This window comes from Neomonachus schauinslandi, chromosome 6 (genome assembly GCF_002201575.2).
Source record: "Neomonachus schauinslandi chromosome 6, ASM220157v2, whole genome shotgun sequence".
NCBI classification, from domain to species: Eukaryota; Metazoa; Chordata; class Mammalia; order Carnivora; family Phocidae; genus Neomonachus; species Neomonachus schauinslandi.
In genome coordinates this window covers 119,798,053-119,817,411 of record NC_058408.1, presented here as the reverse complement: position 1 = coordinate 119,817,411, position 19,359 = coordinate 119,798,053, and the positions used below count along the sequence as shown (strand labels likewise).

General features: G+C 37.7%; 1 protein-coding gene across 1 annotated transcript in view; it reads right to left on the bottom strand.

Annotated features, from left to right (window-relative positions):
* Positions 1–19,359, bottom strand: part of BTAF1 (B-TFIID TATA-box binding protein associated factor 1) — a 109,462-nt gene that overhangs the window by 75,333 nt on the left and 14,770 nt on the right. Inside the window, exons 2-6 of the mRNA XM_021699555.2 lie at positions 17,644–17,767; positions 13,599–13,713; positions 11,256–11,402; positions 4,494–4,657; positions 1,188–1,324 (exon numbers count right to left, since the gene is read on the bottom strand). Coding sequence (XP_021555230.1) covers positions 1,188–1,324; positions 4,494–4,657; positions 11,256–11,402; positions 13,599–13,713; positions 17,644–17,767 — 687 coding nt within the window. The remainder of the gene's footprint in view (positions 1–1,187; positions 1,325–4,493; positions 4,658–11,255; positions 11,403–13,598; positions 13,714–17,643; positions 17,768–19,359) is intronic.

Below are 19,359 nucleotides of genomic sequence, written 5' to 3'. Positions count from 1 at the left end.
AAAAACCCTATAGTTTAATAAAAGCTTAATAAAATTTTCATACTAAAAATAAAAAACCCACCAAACAAAAAAACAACTTAACCCCAAGTAAAAATTTATACCAAGTAGATGTTTATTATTTATTCCCTCTATGTGCCTAGTCTTTAAATAAATGCCGTGGACACTTACTTTCTACCTTCATATGATGGAAAAACAAAAGGTTCTGTCACCTGGAAAAAAACTTTATTGTAAGTTCTCATGCATTTAATTTATCCTTTACTCAAACACTTCTAGACCACCACTAAAGATCCTGATTCAATACAGCTAAGTGGGGCATGAAATTCTGTATTTTAATACATCCCTCAAAGTGCTTCTGAAGGTTGTTTTGAACCACTCTTAGAAATGCTGTTCCAAACCATACACAGATAGCACTTTTATTATTTCATTAAGAACAGGAGGACAGTGATTTTGTCCAGAGTTTTTCCTACAACAAGATTAGGTAAACAAACCTGCACTATTACCTGCTATTTGGCTTAGCCCCCAGGCTGGAAGACAGATGATGTAACACTAGGACAGTTCTATACTCATGCAGTTTTCTTAACTTGTGGCCCTTAGACCATCTCTCTGACTTCACTGTACTACCCTCACTTCTGTCTTCTCATCCTAGACATACTGCCTGTTTCTTTTCTTTTTTTTTAAGATTTATTTATTTATTTATTTGAGAGAGAATGAGATAGAGAAAGAGAGCATGAGAGGGGGGAGGGTCAGAGGGAGAAGCAGACTCCCCACTGAGCAGGGAGCCCGATGCGGGACTTGATCCCGGGACTCCAGGATCATGACCTGAGCCGAAGGCAGTCGCTTAACCAACTGAGCCATCCAGGCGCCCGGCCTTTCTGTTTCTTGAATAGTCTATGATTAAGGCATTTACACTTGTTCTCTCCACCTGGAATGCACTTCCCTTGGAAGATCTTCAGGCTTCATCCAAAGGTCATAAATAGTAAGAAAAAAAATCTGCATGTGTAAATTATTCTGGGGAAGCTGTCCTAGTTCCTAGTAGTAGTAAATAATCTCTGACAATTGAGCAAGACAATCCAAATGGTATTCCACAGCCAAAGACAATGTAGCAAATATTTTTTTAAAAAAGCAGACACAGATTTAAGCTATAAAGCATCATTATTTTAAATGAATAAGCAAAAAAAGATTACTACCTCTTCTCATTAGTTTCCACTGCATCCCTGGATCTCTGTTTTGCAAATAACTTGGCCATTCTTTTAGCTTTGTTCTTTTGTCTATTGCTCATTCCTGCTCGAAATTCTGAGTCAATCAATTCAGCTGCCTGGAGAGTCTAAAAGAATAAAAGAATGCTGTTTTAACTTTTGAAGCTAAATACCCATAGTCTTAGCCTCAGAAGAGGACTATGTCTATTAATTTCACTATATCCAAATTGACCACATTTTGACATCATGCTATCCTGTTGTATGGCTCTACCATAATTTCACTCTCTTCTTCCTTTTTCCCTATTCTTCCAATTCCCAAAAGATGCTTGTGTGTTTCTTAATTTTTATTGTCACAGATGAGGCACAAATGTATGATCATAACCCATAGAGAGGGTTTTGAAAAGGTGATACTTCAAAACAGCCACAGTAATAAAGAAAATGCAGTATATAGATACAATGGAATATTACTCAGCCATAAAAAATGAAACCTTGCCATTTGCAATAACATGGATGGATCTAGAGAGGATAATGCTAAGCAAAATAAGTCAGAGAAAGACAAATACCATATGATTTCACTCATAATTGGAATTTAAAAAACAAAACAAATGAACAAAGAAAAAAATAAAAGAGACAACCCAAAAAACAGACTCTTAACTGTAGAGAACAAACTGATGGTTACCAGAGGGGAGGTATGGGTGAAATAGGTGAAGGAGATTAAGAGTACACTTATTTGATGAGCTCTGAGTAATGTATAGAATTGTTGAATCAATATATTGTACACCCAAAACTAATATAACACTGTATGTTAACTATACTGGATTTAAAATAAAAACAAAACAAAACCAAAAAAAATTAATAAATAACCATAATACCACCCAAAAGTTATAAAGAACATCAATAAAAGAAACTGATAATAATCTGTTGAAAAAACTGAAAATTACAGCCATAAGTAGTGATCTAGCATCCTATAGTCAACTTAGCCCATATTGCTCCTTCCCTCTTAAGCAGTCAGTCTGTTTTTTGCTTTTGTTTTTTGGGTTTTTTTTTAAAGATTTATATATTCACTTAAGAGAGAGAGAGGGAGAGTGTGCGTGTGCACATGCACACACACAGAGAAGGAGAGGGAGAGAGAAACTCTGCAGACTCCTTGCTGAGCTTGGAACCCAACACCAGGCTCTATCTCACCATCCTGAGATCATGACCTGAGCAGAAACCAAGAATGGGACACTCAACTGACTGTGTCACCCAGGGGCCCCTGTCTACTGTTTTTGCTCTTTTCCAAAATTCATGACATTATAAAGGCTGTGAGGTAGAAATGCTTCGAACTCAAGCCTAAAAATCCTTTCTGCTCTCAACTGATTAATATTCAACTGAAATTCACACTTTGACAACCAATCAGGGTCACTCATATGGATGCCCTACTATAGTCCTGGTCCAGGGACCACTGGCATAAATACAAGCAGTGATGAACCTAGTGCAACAAGTAACATTAAGCAACTCCTACCATAGGTCCATGACATATAAGGCCAACCCATCTTGGATCCTGCAAACCTCAAACTGGCTATTGCCCATCCCATATACAACTATTCTGTCTATAGCCCATGTTCTCTAATATCCCTGGTCCACCTTTTTTCTTCTATCCTACACAATTACAGCACTGTGATCACATTACATTTTTATTCTCTTTTATTCTATTTTCTTATTTTTTATTTACACCTATGCTTCCCTTTGTACCCCACTTCTTTCTATTCCTTCCTGATGTCATATCTTCTGCCTCTTTGTACTCTTCTTTTTTCCTCTGGAATGTTCCAATTATTTTCTTGTCTGCAAAAGTTACTCATCAACACATACTCCCTTAACCCTAAAAAACAGTTTGCAAATTCTGATAGTTTAGAGAACAACTAGTATAAAGGCAAAAGAAAAGGCCAAAAGAAAGAGAAGGTGTTTCATGACTACAAAGCAAGAATTCTTTTTTTTTTTTTTTAAAGATTTTATTTATCTATTTGAGAGAGTGAGAATGAGAGAGAGAGAGAGCATGAGGGGGGGAAGGTCAGAGGGAGAAGCGACTCCTCGCTGAGCAAGGAGCCTGATGTGGGACTCGATCCCGGGACTCCAGGATCATGACCTGAGCCGAAGGCAGTCACTTAACCAACTGAGCCACCCAGGCGCCCGACAAAGGAAGAATTCTTAACAAGGACCAGGAAACCCTAAAAGATACTGCAGGGGCAAGAGGAAAGAATACCAAACCCCTTGAATGGTAATATTTCACTTGCATGTGAATTTTTCTGAGAAGAGAGCCACAGCTTTTACTGGAGCTTAAATAGTTTGGGACATTTAAAAAAAAAAAAGGGTGCCTGGGTGGCTCAGTTGGTTAAGCGACTGCCTTCGGCTCAGGTCATGATCCTGGAGTCCCTGGATCGAGTCCCGCATCGGGCTCCCTGCTCGGCAGGGAGTCTGCTTCTCCCTCTGACCCTCCTCCCTCTCATGCTCTCTGTATCTCATTCTCTCTGTCTCAAATAAATAAATAAATAAATCTTTAAAAAAAAAAAAAGAAAGAAAGAAAGAAAAAAGGCAGTAACAGCATGTAGGCATCCAATGGGAATTGGAAGAATAGAGAAAAGGGAGGAAAACAGAGCAAATTATGGTACAGCCAATACAACAAAAGAGCATGAAGCTATCAAAAAATATATAATCAATCTGTATATATTAATATGTTCAGTTATATGAAATGGGAAAAGGTATATATGGCTTAAAAAGACACAAATACTCGTGTATATATGTACAAGTTAAAGGGTTGCCTGTGGGGCATGGGGACATGGATGTCCATCAATTATTGAAAACTTCTTTTACTTCATATTGTATACCTTTTTGCACTGTTTGAAAAGTGTTCTTGTTATCATGTCTGTTACTTTCTCAAATAAAAGAATAAGTCATAGCTCTAAAGATTTTTAGTATCATCACACTAGCCCTTACTATCTTCCAGTCTCTCAAGCATTTACTTTTTTTTCATTAAAAAACAAAGGAAAAAGCAACTAGGATCTCTCAACAGCAGTGGCTCCTAAAAAGTCCCCCACAGCTTTTATCTAACAGTCAATCCAGAGTCTACAAGGTAGGCTGAACTTTGTCTCTTAAGAATCTGTTGTTAGAAATCCATTTACGAAGACACTAAATTATGGTGGCACAAGCGGTAATGAGCATAATTAAGAACAGCATTTTTTTTAATTGCAATTACATGGCAAAATGAGGCAAAACCTTTGTATTATTATTTGCAATCAAACAACCAAAGATTTTACCTACAGGTTGTTTGTTTACAAGGGCTGTTGAAGTCGGGGTATAATCCAAATCTTCATCATTGAAGAGTTCTTCAGTACTCATTCCAATGGCCTCTCCCATATTAAGACCAAGTTTCTTCTGTAATAGTTTCCGTTGTCGTGCTATCCTCTCTTTAGGATCCACTTCACCTTTAAACAGAAAAGAAATATATTTCCTCCAAATCAGGTAAGAAGTTTTCTAATAAATGAAGATCAAACTTGATTAAAAATTTTAATTATTAAAATTACAACAAAACAAACCATACTCACAATCTCTGTGAGTCCTAACTATGATTAAAAAAAAGTGTTCTAGAGGCTCCTGGGTGGCTCAGTCGTTAAGCATCTGCCTTCGGCTCAGGTCATGATCCCAGGGTTCTGGGATCGAGCCCCGCATCGGGCTCCCTGCTCGGCGGGAAGCCTGCTTCTCCCTCTCCCTCTCCCCCTGCTTGTGTTCCCTCTCTCTGTGTGTCTCTGTCAAATAAATAAATAAATCTTAAAAAAAAAAAAAAAAAAGTGTTCTAGCTAACAAAACACTCTAGGACTTTTCATTGAGATTCCCCCATTGCCCTACTGTTAATTATCAAATATATATAAAATGAGATCCACTCCTGTGGAAATAAACCATTTTATTTATTTATTTTTTTAAATAGGCTCCACACCCAATGTGACTTTGTATTTCTTTTGTGTGAGTGAACTGAAATCATGTCTTCAATCAAAACAACCTGGGGTTTTCACTTCCCCAAAATGGGAACTTGATGTTGAGGAGCTACCTGCCAACTCCATGTGAGTAGTTTATGCATTTTCATTCAGCAGGTCATAATCTGCATGTTCTTAATTTAATACACCACCTATGGGCCCCCCAACACAGCAAGGATGTGGAGAAACTGGAAACCTTGTGCACTGCTGGTGTGAATGTAAAATGGTATACCTACTATGGAAAACAGTATGGCAGTTCCTAAAAAAACTAAAAATAGAAATACAATGTGATCCAGTATTTCCTCTTCTGGGTATATAACCAAAAGAACTAAAGGCAGGAATTCAAAAAGATATTTGTATACCCATGTTCATAGATAGCAGCATTATTTACAATAACCAAAAAGTACAAGCAACCCAAATATCTACTGATGGATGAATAAACAAAATGTGGTATAAATACACACTGGAATAATATTCAGCCTTAAAAAGGAAGGAAATTCTGACACAGACAATGAAATAGATGAATGCTGAGGAGATTATGTTAAGTGAAACAAGCCAATCACAAAAGGACAAATACTGTTATGACTCTACTTATATGAAGTACCTAGAGTGGTCAAATTCATAAAGACAGAAAGCAGAATGGTGGTTGCCAGGGGCTGGAGGGAGTGAGGAATGGGAATTGTTTAATGGGTACAGTAATTCCCACTCATCCGTGGTTGTCAGTTACCACGGTCCATGGTTTCAGTTACCCCCAGTCAACAACAGTACAGAGGAAGATGATCCTGCTTTCGACATATTGTCAGAAGGTCAATAGCAGCCTAACACTACATCACGATGCCTATGTCATTCACCTTACTTCATCTCATCACCTAGGCATTTTATCATCTTACATCAGCACAAGAAGGGTGAGTACATTACAGTAAGATATTTCGAGAGAGATTTCTATAATTTTTATTAAAATATATTGTTATAATAGTTCTATTTTATTATTGTTGTTGTGAATCTCTTACTGTGCCTAATTTATAAACTAAATGTACAGGAAAAAAGAGTATATATATGGTTTGGTACTACTACCTACAGTTTCAGGTTTGAAATATATCCTTTGTGGATAAGGGGGACTACTGTATAAAGTTTCAGTTTTGCCACATGAAGAGTCCTGGAGATTGGCTTACAACAATGTAAATGTACTTAATATTGCTGAACTATACACATAAAAAAATAGTTAAGATGTAAATTTTATGTTATCTACACTCTACCACAATTAAAAAACTGATACATCCAGTAATAAAAACTATTTAGGGAAACGAAATAAGTACTGATATATATTACAGGGTGGATAAACCTTGGAAACACTCTAAGAAGTCAGTCACAAAAGATCACATATTAGATAATTCCATTTATAAGAACTGTTCAGAATAGGCAGAGACAGAAAAATGCTTACGGCCTGGAAGGGAAGGGAAGGGAAGGGAAGGGAAGGGAAGGGAAGGGAAGGGAAGGGAAGGGAAGGGAAGGAAAGTAGTAGGCGTAGGAGGTTGAAAGCTAAAGGTTATAGGGTTCTTCTTGAGATAAGGAAAATAGTCTAAAACTGACTGCATATATCTGTGAATTGTACACTTTAAAAATGGGTGAACTGTATGGTATGTGAATTTTATCTCAATAAAGCTATTTAAAAATTTAAGACTGCTCTACCTGGAGGGAAAAACACTAGGCATCCAAAAGTGAAGACTGCTGGATCACAAGTCCATGACACTTATACAGAACCCAAATTCAGTCCTCTCATTCCAGGGAAAGCCCTATTGGGGAAAATAACCTATACAACTGCAAAGGAAAATCAGACTAGCACCTATACTAATCATGGATGTGTCCTTCGTGTATGAGGAAACAAACACAGATAAACAGACACGTAAAGAAAATCTAATTAAGAGAATTTTTAATGAGCACTAATCAGCATACTGCGACTTAACAGCATTAAAATCTTAGTTGCCCAAAAATTGGGGTTCCTAATCCTGGTTATGTATCAGTCACCCGTAGAGTTTTTTTCTTTTAAATACAACATCCTGGACTTCAAGCTGTATTACAAAGCTGTAATCATCAAGACAGTATGGTACTGGCACAGAAACAGACACATAGATCAATGGAACAGAATAGAGAACCCAGAAATGGACTCTCAACTCAATGTCAACTAATGTTTGACAAGGCAAAAAAGAATATCCAATGGAAAAAAGACAGTCTCTTCAACAAACGGTGTTGGGAAAATTGGACAGCCACATGCAGAAGAATGAAACTAGACCATTTCCTTACACCATAAACAAAAATAGACTCAAAATGGATGAAAGACCTCAATGTGAGACAGGAATCCATCAAAATCCTAGAGGAGAACACAGGCAGCAACATCTTTGACCTCAGCTGCAGCCACTTCTTGCTAGACACATCTCCAAAGGCAAAAGCAAAAATGAACTACTGGGACTTCATCAGGATAAATAGGTTCTGCAGAGCAACGGAAACAGTCAACAAAACTAAAAGGCAACCTACAGAATGGGAGAAGACATTCACAAATGACCTATCAGATAAAGGGCTAGTATCCAAGATCTATAAAGAATTTAACACACTCAACACCCAAAAAAAACAAAAAAATCCAATCAAGAAGTGGGCAGCAGACATTAACAGACATATTCTCCAAAAACATACAAATGGCCAACACATGAAAAAATGCTCCACATCACTCGGCATCAGCGAAACACAAATCAAAACCACAATAAGGGGCGCGTGGGTGGCTCAGTCGGTTAAGCGACTGCCTTCGGCTCAGGTCATGATCCTGGAGTCCCGGGATCGAGTCCCGCATCAGGCTCCCTGCTCGGCGGGGAGCCTGCTTCTCGCTCTGACCCTCCCCCCTCTCATGCTCTCTCTATCTCATTCTCTCTCTCAATAAATAAATAAAATCTTTAAAAAAAAAAAAAAAAAAAAACCACAATAAGATACCACCTCACACTGGTCAGAATGGCTAAAATTAACAAGTCAGGAAACAACAGATATTGGTGAGGATGCTGAGAAAGGGGAACCCTCTCTCTTCCACTGTTGGTGGGAATGCAAGCTGATGCAGCCAGTCTGAAAAACAGTATGGAGGTTCCTCAAAAAGTTGAAAATAGAGCTACCCTACAACCCAGCAATTGCACTATACTGGGTATTTATCCCAGAGATACAAATGCAGTGATCCAAAGGGGCACCTGCACCCCAATGTTTATAGCAGCAATGTCCACAATAGCCAAACTATGGAAAGAGCCCAGATGTCCATTGACAGATGAATGGATAAAGATGTGGTGTATATATATATACCATGGATTATTATGCAGCCATCAAAGAATTGAAATCTTGCCATTTGCAATGACATGGATGGAACTAGAGAGTATTATGCTAAGCAAAATAAGTCAATCAGAGAAAGACAATTATCATAGGATCTCACTGCTTTGTGGAATTTAAGAAACAAGGCAGAAGATCATAGGGGAAGAGAGGAAAAAATGAAACCAGACGAAACCAGAGAGGGAGACAAACCATAAGAGACTCTTAATCTCAGGAATCAAACTGAGGTTTGCTGGAGGGGAGGTGGGGAAGGGGGATGGGGTGGCTGGGGTGATGGACATCACACACGTTGTGGTGAATGCTGTGTATTGTGTAAGACTGATGAATCACAGACCTGTACCCTCAAAACAAATAATATATGTTACTAATAAAAAAAAATATGGAAAGAGCCCAGATGTCCATCAATGGATAAATGGATAAAGATGTGGTATGTATACAATGGAATATTACTCAGCTATCAAAAAGAATGAAATCTTGCCGTTTGCAATGACATGGATGGAACTAGAGGGTATTATGCTAAGCGAAATAAGTTAGTCAGAGAAAGACAAATCCCATTATGTTTTCACCTACAATGTGGAATTTAAGCAGCAAAACAGATGAACATAGAAGGAAAGGAAAAATAAAAAGAGAGGGAGACAAACCACAAGAAACTCTTAACTATAGGAAACAAACTGAGGGTTGCTGTAAGGGAGGTGGGTGGGCGGATGGGGTAACTGGGTGATGGGCATTAAGGAAGGCACTTGATATATTGAGCACTGTGTGATGAATCACTAAATTCTACCCCTGAAACTAATAATACACTATATGCTAACTAAACTGAATTTAAATTTAAAAATTTAAAAATTTAAATAAAATTTGATACAGGCACCTGGGTGGCTCAGTTGTTAAGCGGCTGCCTTCGACTCAGGTCATGATCTCAGGGTCCTGGGATCGAGCCCCACCTTGGGCTCCCTGCTCAGCACAGAGCCTGCTTCTCCCTCTCCCTCTGCCTGCTACTCTGCCTAATTGTGCTATCTCTCTGTCAAAAAAATAAATAAAATCTTTAAAAAATAAAAAAGTAAATAAATAAATAAATAGGGGCGCCTGGGTGGCTCAGTCATTAAGCGTCTGCCTTCGGCTCAGGTCATGATCCCGGGGTCCTGGGGATCGAGCCCTGCAGCGGGCTCCCTGCTCGGCGGGAAGCCTGCTTCTCCCTCTCCTCCTACTTGTGTTCCCTCTCACACTGTCTCTCTCTCTCTCTCTGTCAAATAAATAAAAAATCTTTAAAAAAATATATAAATAAAAATAAATAAATACAATGTCCTAGAACTTTCCACAGATCTATTAAATCTGAATCTCGATGATAAGACCCAACTACATATATTTTTTTAAGTGACAATGGTGACACTGACTTTTACTCCTGGATAAGGGCCAATGATCTCTGATAGGAGTACAACAGTAAAATTAGTAAACTTACTGTTTAGAGAGAACTTTTTTCAAATCAGAAAGTTTTTGAAATGATTTCTACCTCTCTTATTAGAAAAACTATGCTTTTCTGGAACTTAACCAAATTCCCCTCTTAATTCTCTCCAAAAATAGTTAAAGTACAATTGACCCTTGGACAATGTGGGGATTAGGGACACCAACTCCCCAAGCAGCTGAAAATCTGTGTATAACTTTGACCCCCCCAAAACTTTACTAATAGCCTCCTGTTGATCAAAAGCCTTACCAATAACATAAACAATTAACACGTATTTGTACATGTATTATATACTATATTCTTAAGTAAACTAAGCTAGAGAAAACATTAAGAAAATCATAAGGAAAATACATTTACAGTACCATACTGTATTTATTGAAAAAAAATTTGCATATAAGGGGACCTGCACATTTCAACAACCTATGCTGTTCTGAGATTAACCAGAAATATTTCAATAGAAACCGTATTTAAGCAAGAGTAAATGGGTGTTTGACTTTTTTTTTAAGAGGAACAAGTGATCATTTCATTAACTTAGCTAGATAGATATGCTTTGAGTAATGATTAATTTTATTAGTAACAAAAACTGTTGTTTTTAGTCAAAAGAGCAACTTACTTACAGAAATCCATCAAAAACATCAAGGTTTTTTCCACTCAAGGCATCAATCTTGAATGGCCAAAAAATTTATTTTATATCCAGATGGATTCTGTAAGTTTAAAGACAGTGGGACGATTTCCTACCCAAGATTTATTTTTTTGATTTTTAGTGTTTGTTTTGGTCACCAGCATGAGATCCAATTATTTAAATTTTTTAAACACATGATAAAAAGAAAGCTGTCATAAAGCCTCTCAAATGTCCAGAATTATGAAAACAGTATCACAAACTGTACTAATCCTGGCTTTTAAAATCTATTCAACCAAGGCTCTTGGGGTACACTTTATAATTTCTCTATTACATAATAAAAAGCCTGCTGAAATACTAATATGTATCTATTAACAATGTATAGATATGGTACACATTCACTTAAAAGGAGGAAAATATTCATATAGCATATTTTTAGACCAAATACTTTTGGTTATCTTCTCCACCCACAATGCCTCCCCTTCCCCAACTGCATACTTCAATTTACATTTTGTAACATCTATTAAGATTTTGCATGACTGATATGTAGCATACCAAGTGATATTTTAGCCTGAACACAAACATTTCAGACTTTCTTCTATAGGACTACTACATACCTGATTTTTCATCTTGTACTTCAAATTCTGCACCAGCAGATCCCAAAAGTGATGCCCCATGCTGTAACAATCTACATATATCAAATCTGTCAAAATTCAATCGATCTGTAGTAGGTGAATCTTCCATAGCACTTTCTGAAGTAGATTCTAAATGAGGTTGAAAAATACTTAATTTGATCATAAAGCCAAAGTGTAGAATGAAAGAAAACAGCATTACTTGGGGTGGTAGTATAACATTTTAAGAAAAATAAAAGGCAGAGGAAGTAGAAAAGCTATTGTGGATTTATTTATGATCAGCTCTTATTTATGAATAAACTATGTAGTTGGTGGCTCCCCTTGTACAAACTATCAGAATGTCGGTCTATGTATAGCTGTTTTTCACTAAAAAGGCATATTATTATATGAAGAAATGCATCCCGTATTGAAATATGTATATTAAATATCATATTGTATCGGGACACCTGGGTGGCTCAGTCGCTTAAGCATCTGCCTTCAGCTCAAGTCACGATCCCAGGGTCCTGGAATTAAGTCCCGCATTGGGCTCCTTGCCCAGTGGGGAGCCTGTTTCTCCCTCTGCTGCTGCTCCCCCTGCTTGTGCACATGCTCTCTCTCTCTCTGATAAAATCTTTAAAAATATATATATTTTGTGTGTGTGTGTGTGTATATATATATATAGTCTCTATTTACTGTTTTAACTGTTTGAAAACACTACCAAGGTAACAGCCTGAGTTCATCATAGTACTAATTTGGAAAACAAACATATTTAGAAAATATATTCATACATAAGCTAATAAGCATCATTCGTCCCTATAGCTAAGGAGTATCTATGACACAAATCAACTCTTCATTCAATAGGACTCCTCATAATATGAGCAAATTATAATCTCCTGGTAAATTGCTAAAATTATATATCCATCTGAGGCCTAAAAGCATCATAAAATGTTTTGTATTCCTCTTCAAAAAAGGTTATGCCATTATAAATTTTTAAATATATTTTAATTGGTCACTGACTTTAAATACTTTGTTTAGCTACTACTTGCATATAATTCATTTATTAAACTAAACTATAATTATTTTGAGTTTCCCAATGATGACAAGCAACCTTACCATAAATTTTAATGCTGGTGTAACTAATTTAATGTTTTGTAAAAAGAATCTGAGTTCTAACATCTCTATATACCAAAATAAGTACGGAAAATAAGCTAAAAAAGAAAAAGCTCCTTTCTAAAACAAGTTATAACTTCTTCTGGTTATGTATTTCATTTGATGAGAGAGGACAAATTAATACAGTCTCTCAACATAATAGGTGCCAGATAATTAAAGCAAAATTTTAGACAAGCTAAAATGTATGATAAAAGTGAGGTTATCAAAGTGACTTGAAAATGTAATCAGGTTGCACCACATTAAATTTTCACTTAAGGGATGCCTGAGTGGCTCAGTCGGTTAAGCATCTGCCTTCAGCTCAGGTCATGATCCCAGGATCGAGTCCCACATTGGGTTCGAGTCCCACATCGGGCTCCCTGCTCGGCGGGGAGCCTGCTTCTCCCTCTGACTGATGCTCCCCTACTTGTGCTCCCTCCCTTTCTCTCTGACAATAAATGAAATCTTTAAAAAATAATTTCACTTAAAGTGCGTATCTTTACAAATTTTTAAAAGCATATGCTCGTTCTTAAATATTGTTGCAGGCAGTCAGAAAAATAATTTCTACTACAAGACATCTAAAGGACATATTAGAAACTAAAGACCCCTCCAAATATCCATAAATAATTGTGCTTAAATTTAGAAAATAATTACACTATTCTCCCAGCAACAAGAAAAAACACTGCTTCAAATATTTACACTGCACTATTTAGTTCTTTTTTTAGGACATAAATTCCTGAGGGAAGCAATAATCTCTTTAAGTCAAGCATACTGTACAGTTAATAATTTTAAAAATATATATGAAAACATACTTTATCTAGTAGTTTTTTAAAAGCAAGGTGAAAGAGGCACCTTGGTCGCTCAGTTGGCTGTCTACCTTCAGCTCGGGTCATGATCTCAGGGTCCTGGGATTGAGCCCCACATCGGGCTCCGTGCTCAGCAAGGAGTCTGCTTCTCCCTCTCCCTCTGCCCCTCCCCACCCCTCAAGCATGCACATGCGCAAAAGCTGTCTCAAATAAATAAAATCTTAAAAAAAAAAAAAAAAAGTATGGTGAAAATCACCTTATTCATTGTCATTTCCTGACAAAGCTGTACCTGAGAATTAAGCCTTTAAATTAAAATTGAAATTATTAAAATATAAAATGTATAGTTAATTCTATAGGTAGACTGTTACTGCAAACTACTTTTACCACTTTAAAGCACCTTGTTTGGTTCTTGGTACTGGATTCCACTCAGGTACATTTTTCACTATAGCTTCAACAGCTTGTCCTGCTGCAATCCGGGTATCCCAATTTGTACTCCTTAAATATATCAACACCTTAAAAAATTATAAGATAAAATAGTTATACCAAAATACTGTTTGTTCAAAGTAGCCAGAGCAGAGAAATACAAATTTACTTGTTATTAATTTATAATTTAGCAGCCGTTGGACTTTACATAAAAATTTATATAAAACACCTTGGAATTATTAATATCATTTACAAGATTCTATCATTCACAGGAAATATCACTACCCCTTAAAAAGAAAGGAAACAGGAAACTTTTAGTTAACTTAAGTACATTTAAAAAATAACCTACCTTTTAATATAGTAAAAAGCAAAATGTGTATTTTCATTAAGTCCCATTACTTAATGCAAAGAGTTAAGTTGTAAAAACTAGCAGAAAGAACAAATGAGTTCAGCAGGATGGGAAGATATAAAATCAATATACAAAAATCAACTGTTTTGCTAAATACTTTCAATAAACAATTGGAAAATAAAATTTTTTAAATCCCATTTATAATAGCACCAAAAAGTATAAAATACTTAAATGTAAACTTAAAGTACAAGACTCATATATGGAAAATTACAGAAAAATTCAAAATACCATTGAAAGAAAGGAAGTAAGATCTAAATAAACAGAAAGACACCTCACCTCATGTTTGTGGATCTACAGATTTAATACTGTTTAAGAGAGTAATACTCCCTCAATTGATCTACTGATTCAACAAAATTCCTATCAAAATCCCAGCTCACTTTTTTTGCAGAAATGGGCAAGTTGATCCTAAAATTTATATGGAAATGCAAGGGACCCAGGGTCACCAAAACAATCTTGAAAAAGAATAATAAAGTTGGTATACTCACACTTCTTGATCAAAACTTACTATGTGGTACTGGCAAAAGGACAGATACACAGATCAAGGGAACAGAACTGAGAGTCTAGAAATAAAACTCTCTATAGTCAACTGATTTTCAACAAGAGTGCCAAGACAATTCAATGGGGAAAGAATAGTTTTTTCCACAAACGGTGCTAGGGCAACAAAATGATTGTGAACCCCTACCTAACACCACACACACACACACACACACACACACACACACACACACTCACTCACTCACTCACTCACTCACTCACTCACTCACTCACTCAAAATGAGCCATAAGTCTAAAAGTAAGATCTAAAGCTATACAATTCTTAGAAGAAAACACAGGGGTAAATCTTTGTGACCTTGGATCAGGCAAGATTTCTTAGATATGATCCCAAAAAGCACAAGGGATATGAAAAAAAGGATAAATCTGACTAAATCAAAATTAACAACTTTTTTTAAGATTTTATTTATCTATTTGACAGAGAGAGACACAGCGAGAGACGGAACACAAGCAGGGGGAGTGGGAGAGGGAGAAGCAGGCTTCCCACGGAGCAGGGAGCCCGATGCGGGGCTCGATCCCAGGACCCTGTGATCACGACCTGAGCCGAAGGCAGACGCCTAACGACTGAGCCACCCAGGCGCCCCCAAATTAATAACTTATGCTTCAAAGGATACCATCAGGAAAGTGAAAAGACAACCACAGACTGGAAGAACATATTTGCAAATGAAATACCTTGTAAGAAGCTTATATCCAAAATATATAGAGAACTATTACAACTCAATATTAAAAGAACAAATATCCCACTTAAAAATGGGCAAAGGAGGGGTGCCTGGGTGGCTCAGATGGTTAAGCGTCTGCCTTCGGCCCAGGTCATGATCCCAGGGTCCTGGGATCGAGTCCTGCATCGGGCTCCCTGCTCCTTGGGAGCCTGCTTCTCCCTCTGCTTCTCTCTCTCTCTCTCTCTCTCAGTCTCTCATGAATAAATAAATAAAATCTTTAAAAAAAAAAAAAAGAAAAAAAAATGGGCAAAGGATCTATAGGCGCCTGGGTGACTTAGTCGGTCAAGCATCTGACTCTTGATTTCAGTTCAGGTCATGATCTCAGGGTTATGAGATCAAGCCCCACACTGGGCTCCACATTGGGCATGGAGCCTGCTTAAGATTCTCCGTCCCTCTCCCTCTGTCGTCCCCCCTCCAAAAAAGAAGAAATGGGTAAAGGATCTGAAGAGACAGTTCTCCAAAAAAGATACACCAAGGGTCAATAAACACATGAAAAGATGCTCAACATCACTAGTCTCCAGGAAAATGCAAGTCAAAACTACAATGACATATCACTTAACACTCACTAGTATGGAAATAATCAAAGTCAGTTAATAACAAGCATTGGCAAGGATGTAAAAAAAAATCAGCTCTCTCATACACTACTGTTAGGAGTGTAAAACAATGGAGCGAGTTTGGAAAACAGCCTGGCAGTTCCTCATAAAGTTAAACATAGTTACTATATGATCCAGCAATTCTATCCACAGGTATAAACCCAAGAGAAATGAAAACATACACCCCACACAAAAACTTGTACATGAATTTTCACAGCAGCATTATTCATCAAAGGCCAAAAAGTGGAAACAACCCAAATGTCCACCAACTGATGAACAGATAAGATGTGGTATATCCACATAATATATTCAGATCACATCCATACAATGGAATATTTGGTAATAAAAAGGAATGAAGTAATGAGACAAGCTTCAATATGAAAGAACCTTAAAAATATTATTTTAAGTGAAAGAAACCAGTCACATTAATATAAAATTTTCACAATAAGCAAATCTATAGGCAGAAAGTAGATTGGGGTTGCCTAGGACTAGGTATGGGGGGGAGAGTGATGGAGAGTGACTGCTAATGGGCATGAGGTTTCTTTTTGGGGAAATAAAAATGCTTTAAAATTAGGTTGTGGTGATGATTGCACATATCTAAAATCACTGAGGGGCGGGGCGCCTGGGTGGCTCAGTCGTTAAGCGTCTGCCTTCGGCTCAGGTTGTGATCCTGGGGTCCTGGCATCAAGCCCCACATCGGGCTGCCTGCCTGCTCAGTGGGGAGTCTGCTTCTCCCTCTCCCTCTTATCCCTTGCTCATATGCTCTCTCTCTCTCAAATAAGTAAATAAAATCTTTAAAAGGAAAGAAGGAAGGAAGGGAGGAAGGAAGGAAGGAATGCCAGCCAGGAGGAAGAGAGGGGTCTTGGGATTTCGATATTGCTCCCCAACCCTATCCTCTATTCCCACCTGAGCCCCCAACACACAAAGCATTCCAGGTTTTACTTTGTATGCCAGAAAAAATTTTTTTAAAGATTTATTTTAGAGAGAGAGAGAGAGAGAACATGTGCATGCACGCAAGGAGGGAGGATTGGGGGTAAGGGCAGAGAGCCACATGAGGCTCGATCCCACGACCCATGAGATCACGACCTGAGCTGAAACCAAGAGGTGGATGCTCAAATGACTGAGCCACCCAGGCGCCCCTGCATGCCAGAGAATTATTAAACACATGGAATGTGTTGCTTACCATCATCAGGCACACTTCTACAAGCCAGAGTTCAGTAAAAATACAGCCATTGCTTAGGGAAAGAATATGGGCTGGTATTATGAAAAACACTGATCCACCAAAGCAGAAAGCCTCCACTTTCAAACAGGTGATAACTTAAAATGTAATGATAACTAGCTTCTCATATATTTTATCATTTCCCATGAGTACTCAATCCATTTGAAGACTGCCAACTAGATATAATTACTAGCCGTTAAGAACAAGTCAGACCACTAACAAACTAGATTAACAACGTAGTTCACTACCAAATTGGGTCAGATTCAAATTTGTGCCACAGGCAAAAGGTTGTATATTGTCAAATCACTTAGACAATTAAACTTGATGCAAAAAAACCCAAAATATTTTAAATATTGTGACGAAAAAGAAAGACCAAATTTAAAAAAATATCTGGAGAAATAGTAAGATATTTAATGGAATTTGAAGACCACAAACTGCCACTAAATAAAAATAAGAATTTCTATTGTTATATTCCTGTCCACAAATTTCTACAACTGCGTTATACTAAAAGAAAAAAAGAGTTCTTACTTTAGATAAAAGATTATTTAGTTCATGGGGATGAAGCTTTACCACTTCTCCAAGTTGCTGTGCAGCAGCTTTTCTTGTAACTGGAGTAGTGCCAGTATCCAGTAAGATAAAAAGACGGTCAAGCCTAAAATAACAAAAATATAATGATTATTCTGAAACGTGTTTCCTCATTGGTGTAAGTTTAAGTCAATAAATGTATTGAGCATTTATGAACGAAGACCTATTCCAGGGCTACAGGAGAATCTCTACTCTTAAGGAACTTGCAATTGGGGGTAGGGTAAGTAGGAAGGCAAGTACACAAATAATTAGAATACAGGATACAATAACATTGTGTCAGAAAAGAAACACAAAGTGCTCTGAAGAGTGTGAACAGAGGGAGCAAATACTATATATCCCCAACTGTGTAATATGAAAAGGCTTCATAAAATAAATGGTGTATGAGATGGACCTTAACAGGTGGACCACAAAGGTCCTGGTGGAACTGGAGCGCTATTTTAGGAAGATTAATCTGGCAGCAGTGTGAAGCATGAAGTGTAATGGAAGAAAACTTTTAGAGAGTTTTAGGCTAAAAGTGCAGACCTAAACTACCATCATGGCGAGAAGCCTATAAAGAAGTTGGGAGAGGGGCGCCTGGGTGGTTCAGTTAGTTAAGCAGCTGCCTTTGGCTCAGGTCAGGATCTCGGGGTCCTGGGATAGAGACTGGCGTTGGGCTCCCTGCTCAGCGGGGAGTCGGCTTCTCCCTCTGCTCCTTCCTAGGCTTGTGTGCTCTCTCTCTCTCAGATAAATAAGTAAAATCTTATTTATTCTTTTTTTAAAGATTTTTTTTATTTATTTGACAGAGACACAGCGAGAGAGGGAACACAAGCAGGGGGAGCAGGAGAGGGAGAAGCAGGCTTCCAGCTGAGCAGGGAGCCCAATGTGGAACTCCATCCCAGGATCCTGAGATCATGACCTGAGCCGAAGGCAGACGCTCAACAAATGAACCACCCAGGCGCCCTAAATAAGTAAAATCTTCTTAAAAAAAAATTTTTTTTAATTAAAAAAAAGAAGTTGGGGGCGCCTGGGTGGCTCAGTTGGTTAAGCGACTGCCTTCGGCTCAGGTCATGATCCTGGAGTCCCAGGATCGAGTCCCGCATCGGGCTCCCTGCTCGGTGGGGAGCCTGCTTCTCCCTCTGACCCTCCCCCCTCTCATGTGCTCTCTCTCATTCTCTCTGTCTCAAATAAATAAATAAAATCTTAAAAAAAAAAAAAAGAAGTTGGGAGAGAGGCTGCAGAGGATAAACATACATGGTGCAATAATGAAATGCCAAGAAAATTAAAAGACTCTCAGACTCTGAATCTTAGAAAATGAAGATGTCATTTTTAAAAATGGGAAGAACTAGTAGAGAAAATATGATGGGAAAAGATGGTAAGTTTACTAGTGGTGGGGACAGGATAGCTAGGAGAGACCAAAACGGATAGCTGGAATAGAGCTCTGAAGTTCAGGAAGAGTTGAGACTAAAGGTATATAGGTATATGGGGTCATTTGTATAGAAGTGATAAATATGGCAATAAATAAGATCTCTGAGTAAAATGTTTCCAAAGGCATACAGCATAATGGCATCAATTCTAGAGCCACAACACCACAGTTCAAATTCCAATTCTGCCATGTATCCAATGAATAAAGCCTGGAATAATACCACAATGCCTTATACCTGGAATAGGTAAGAAGTGGAA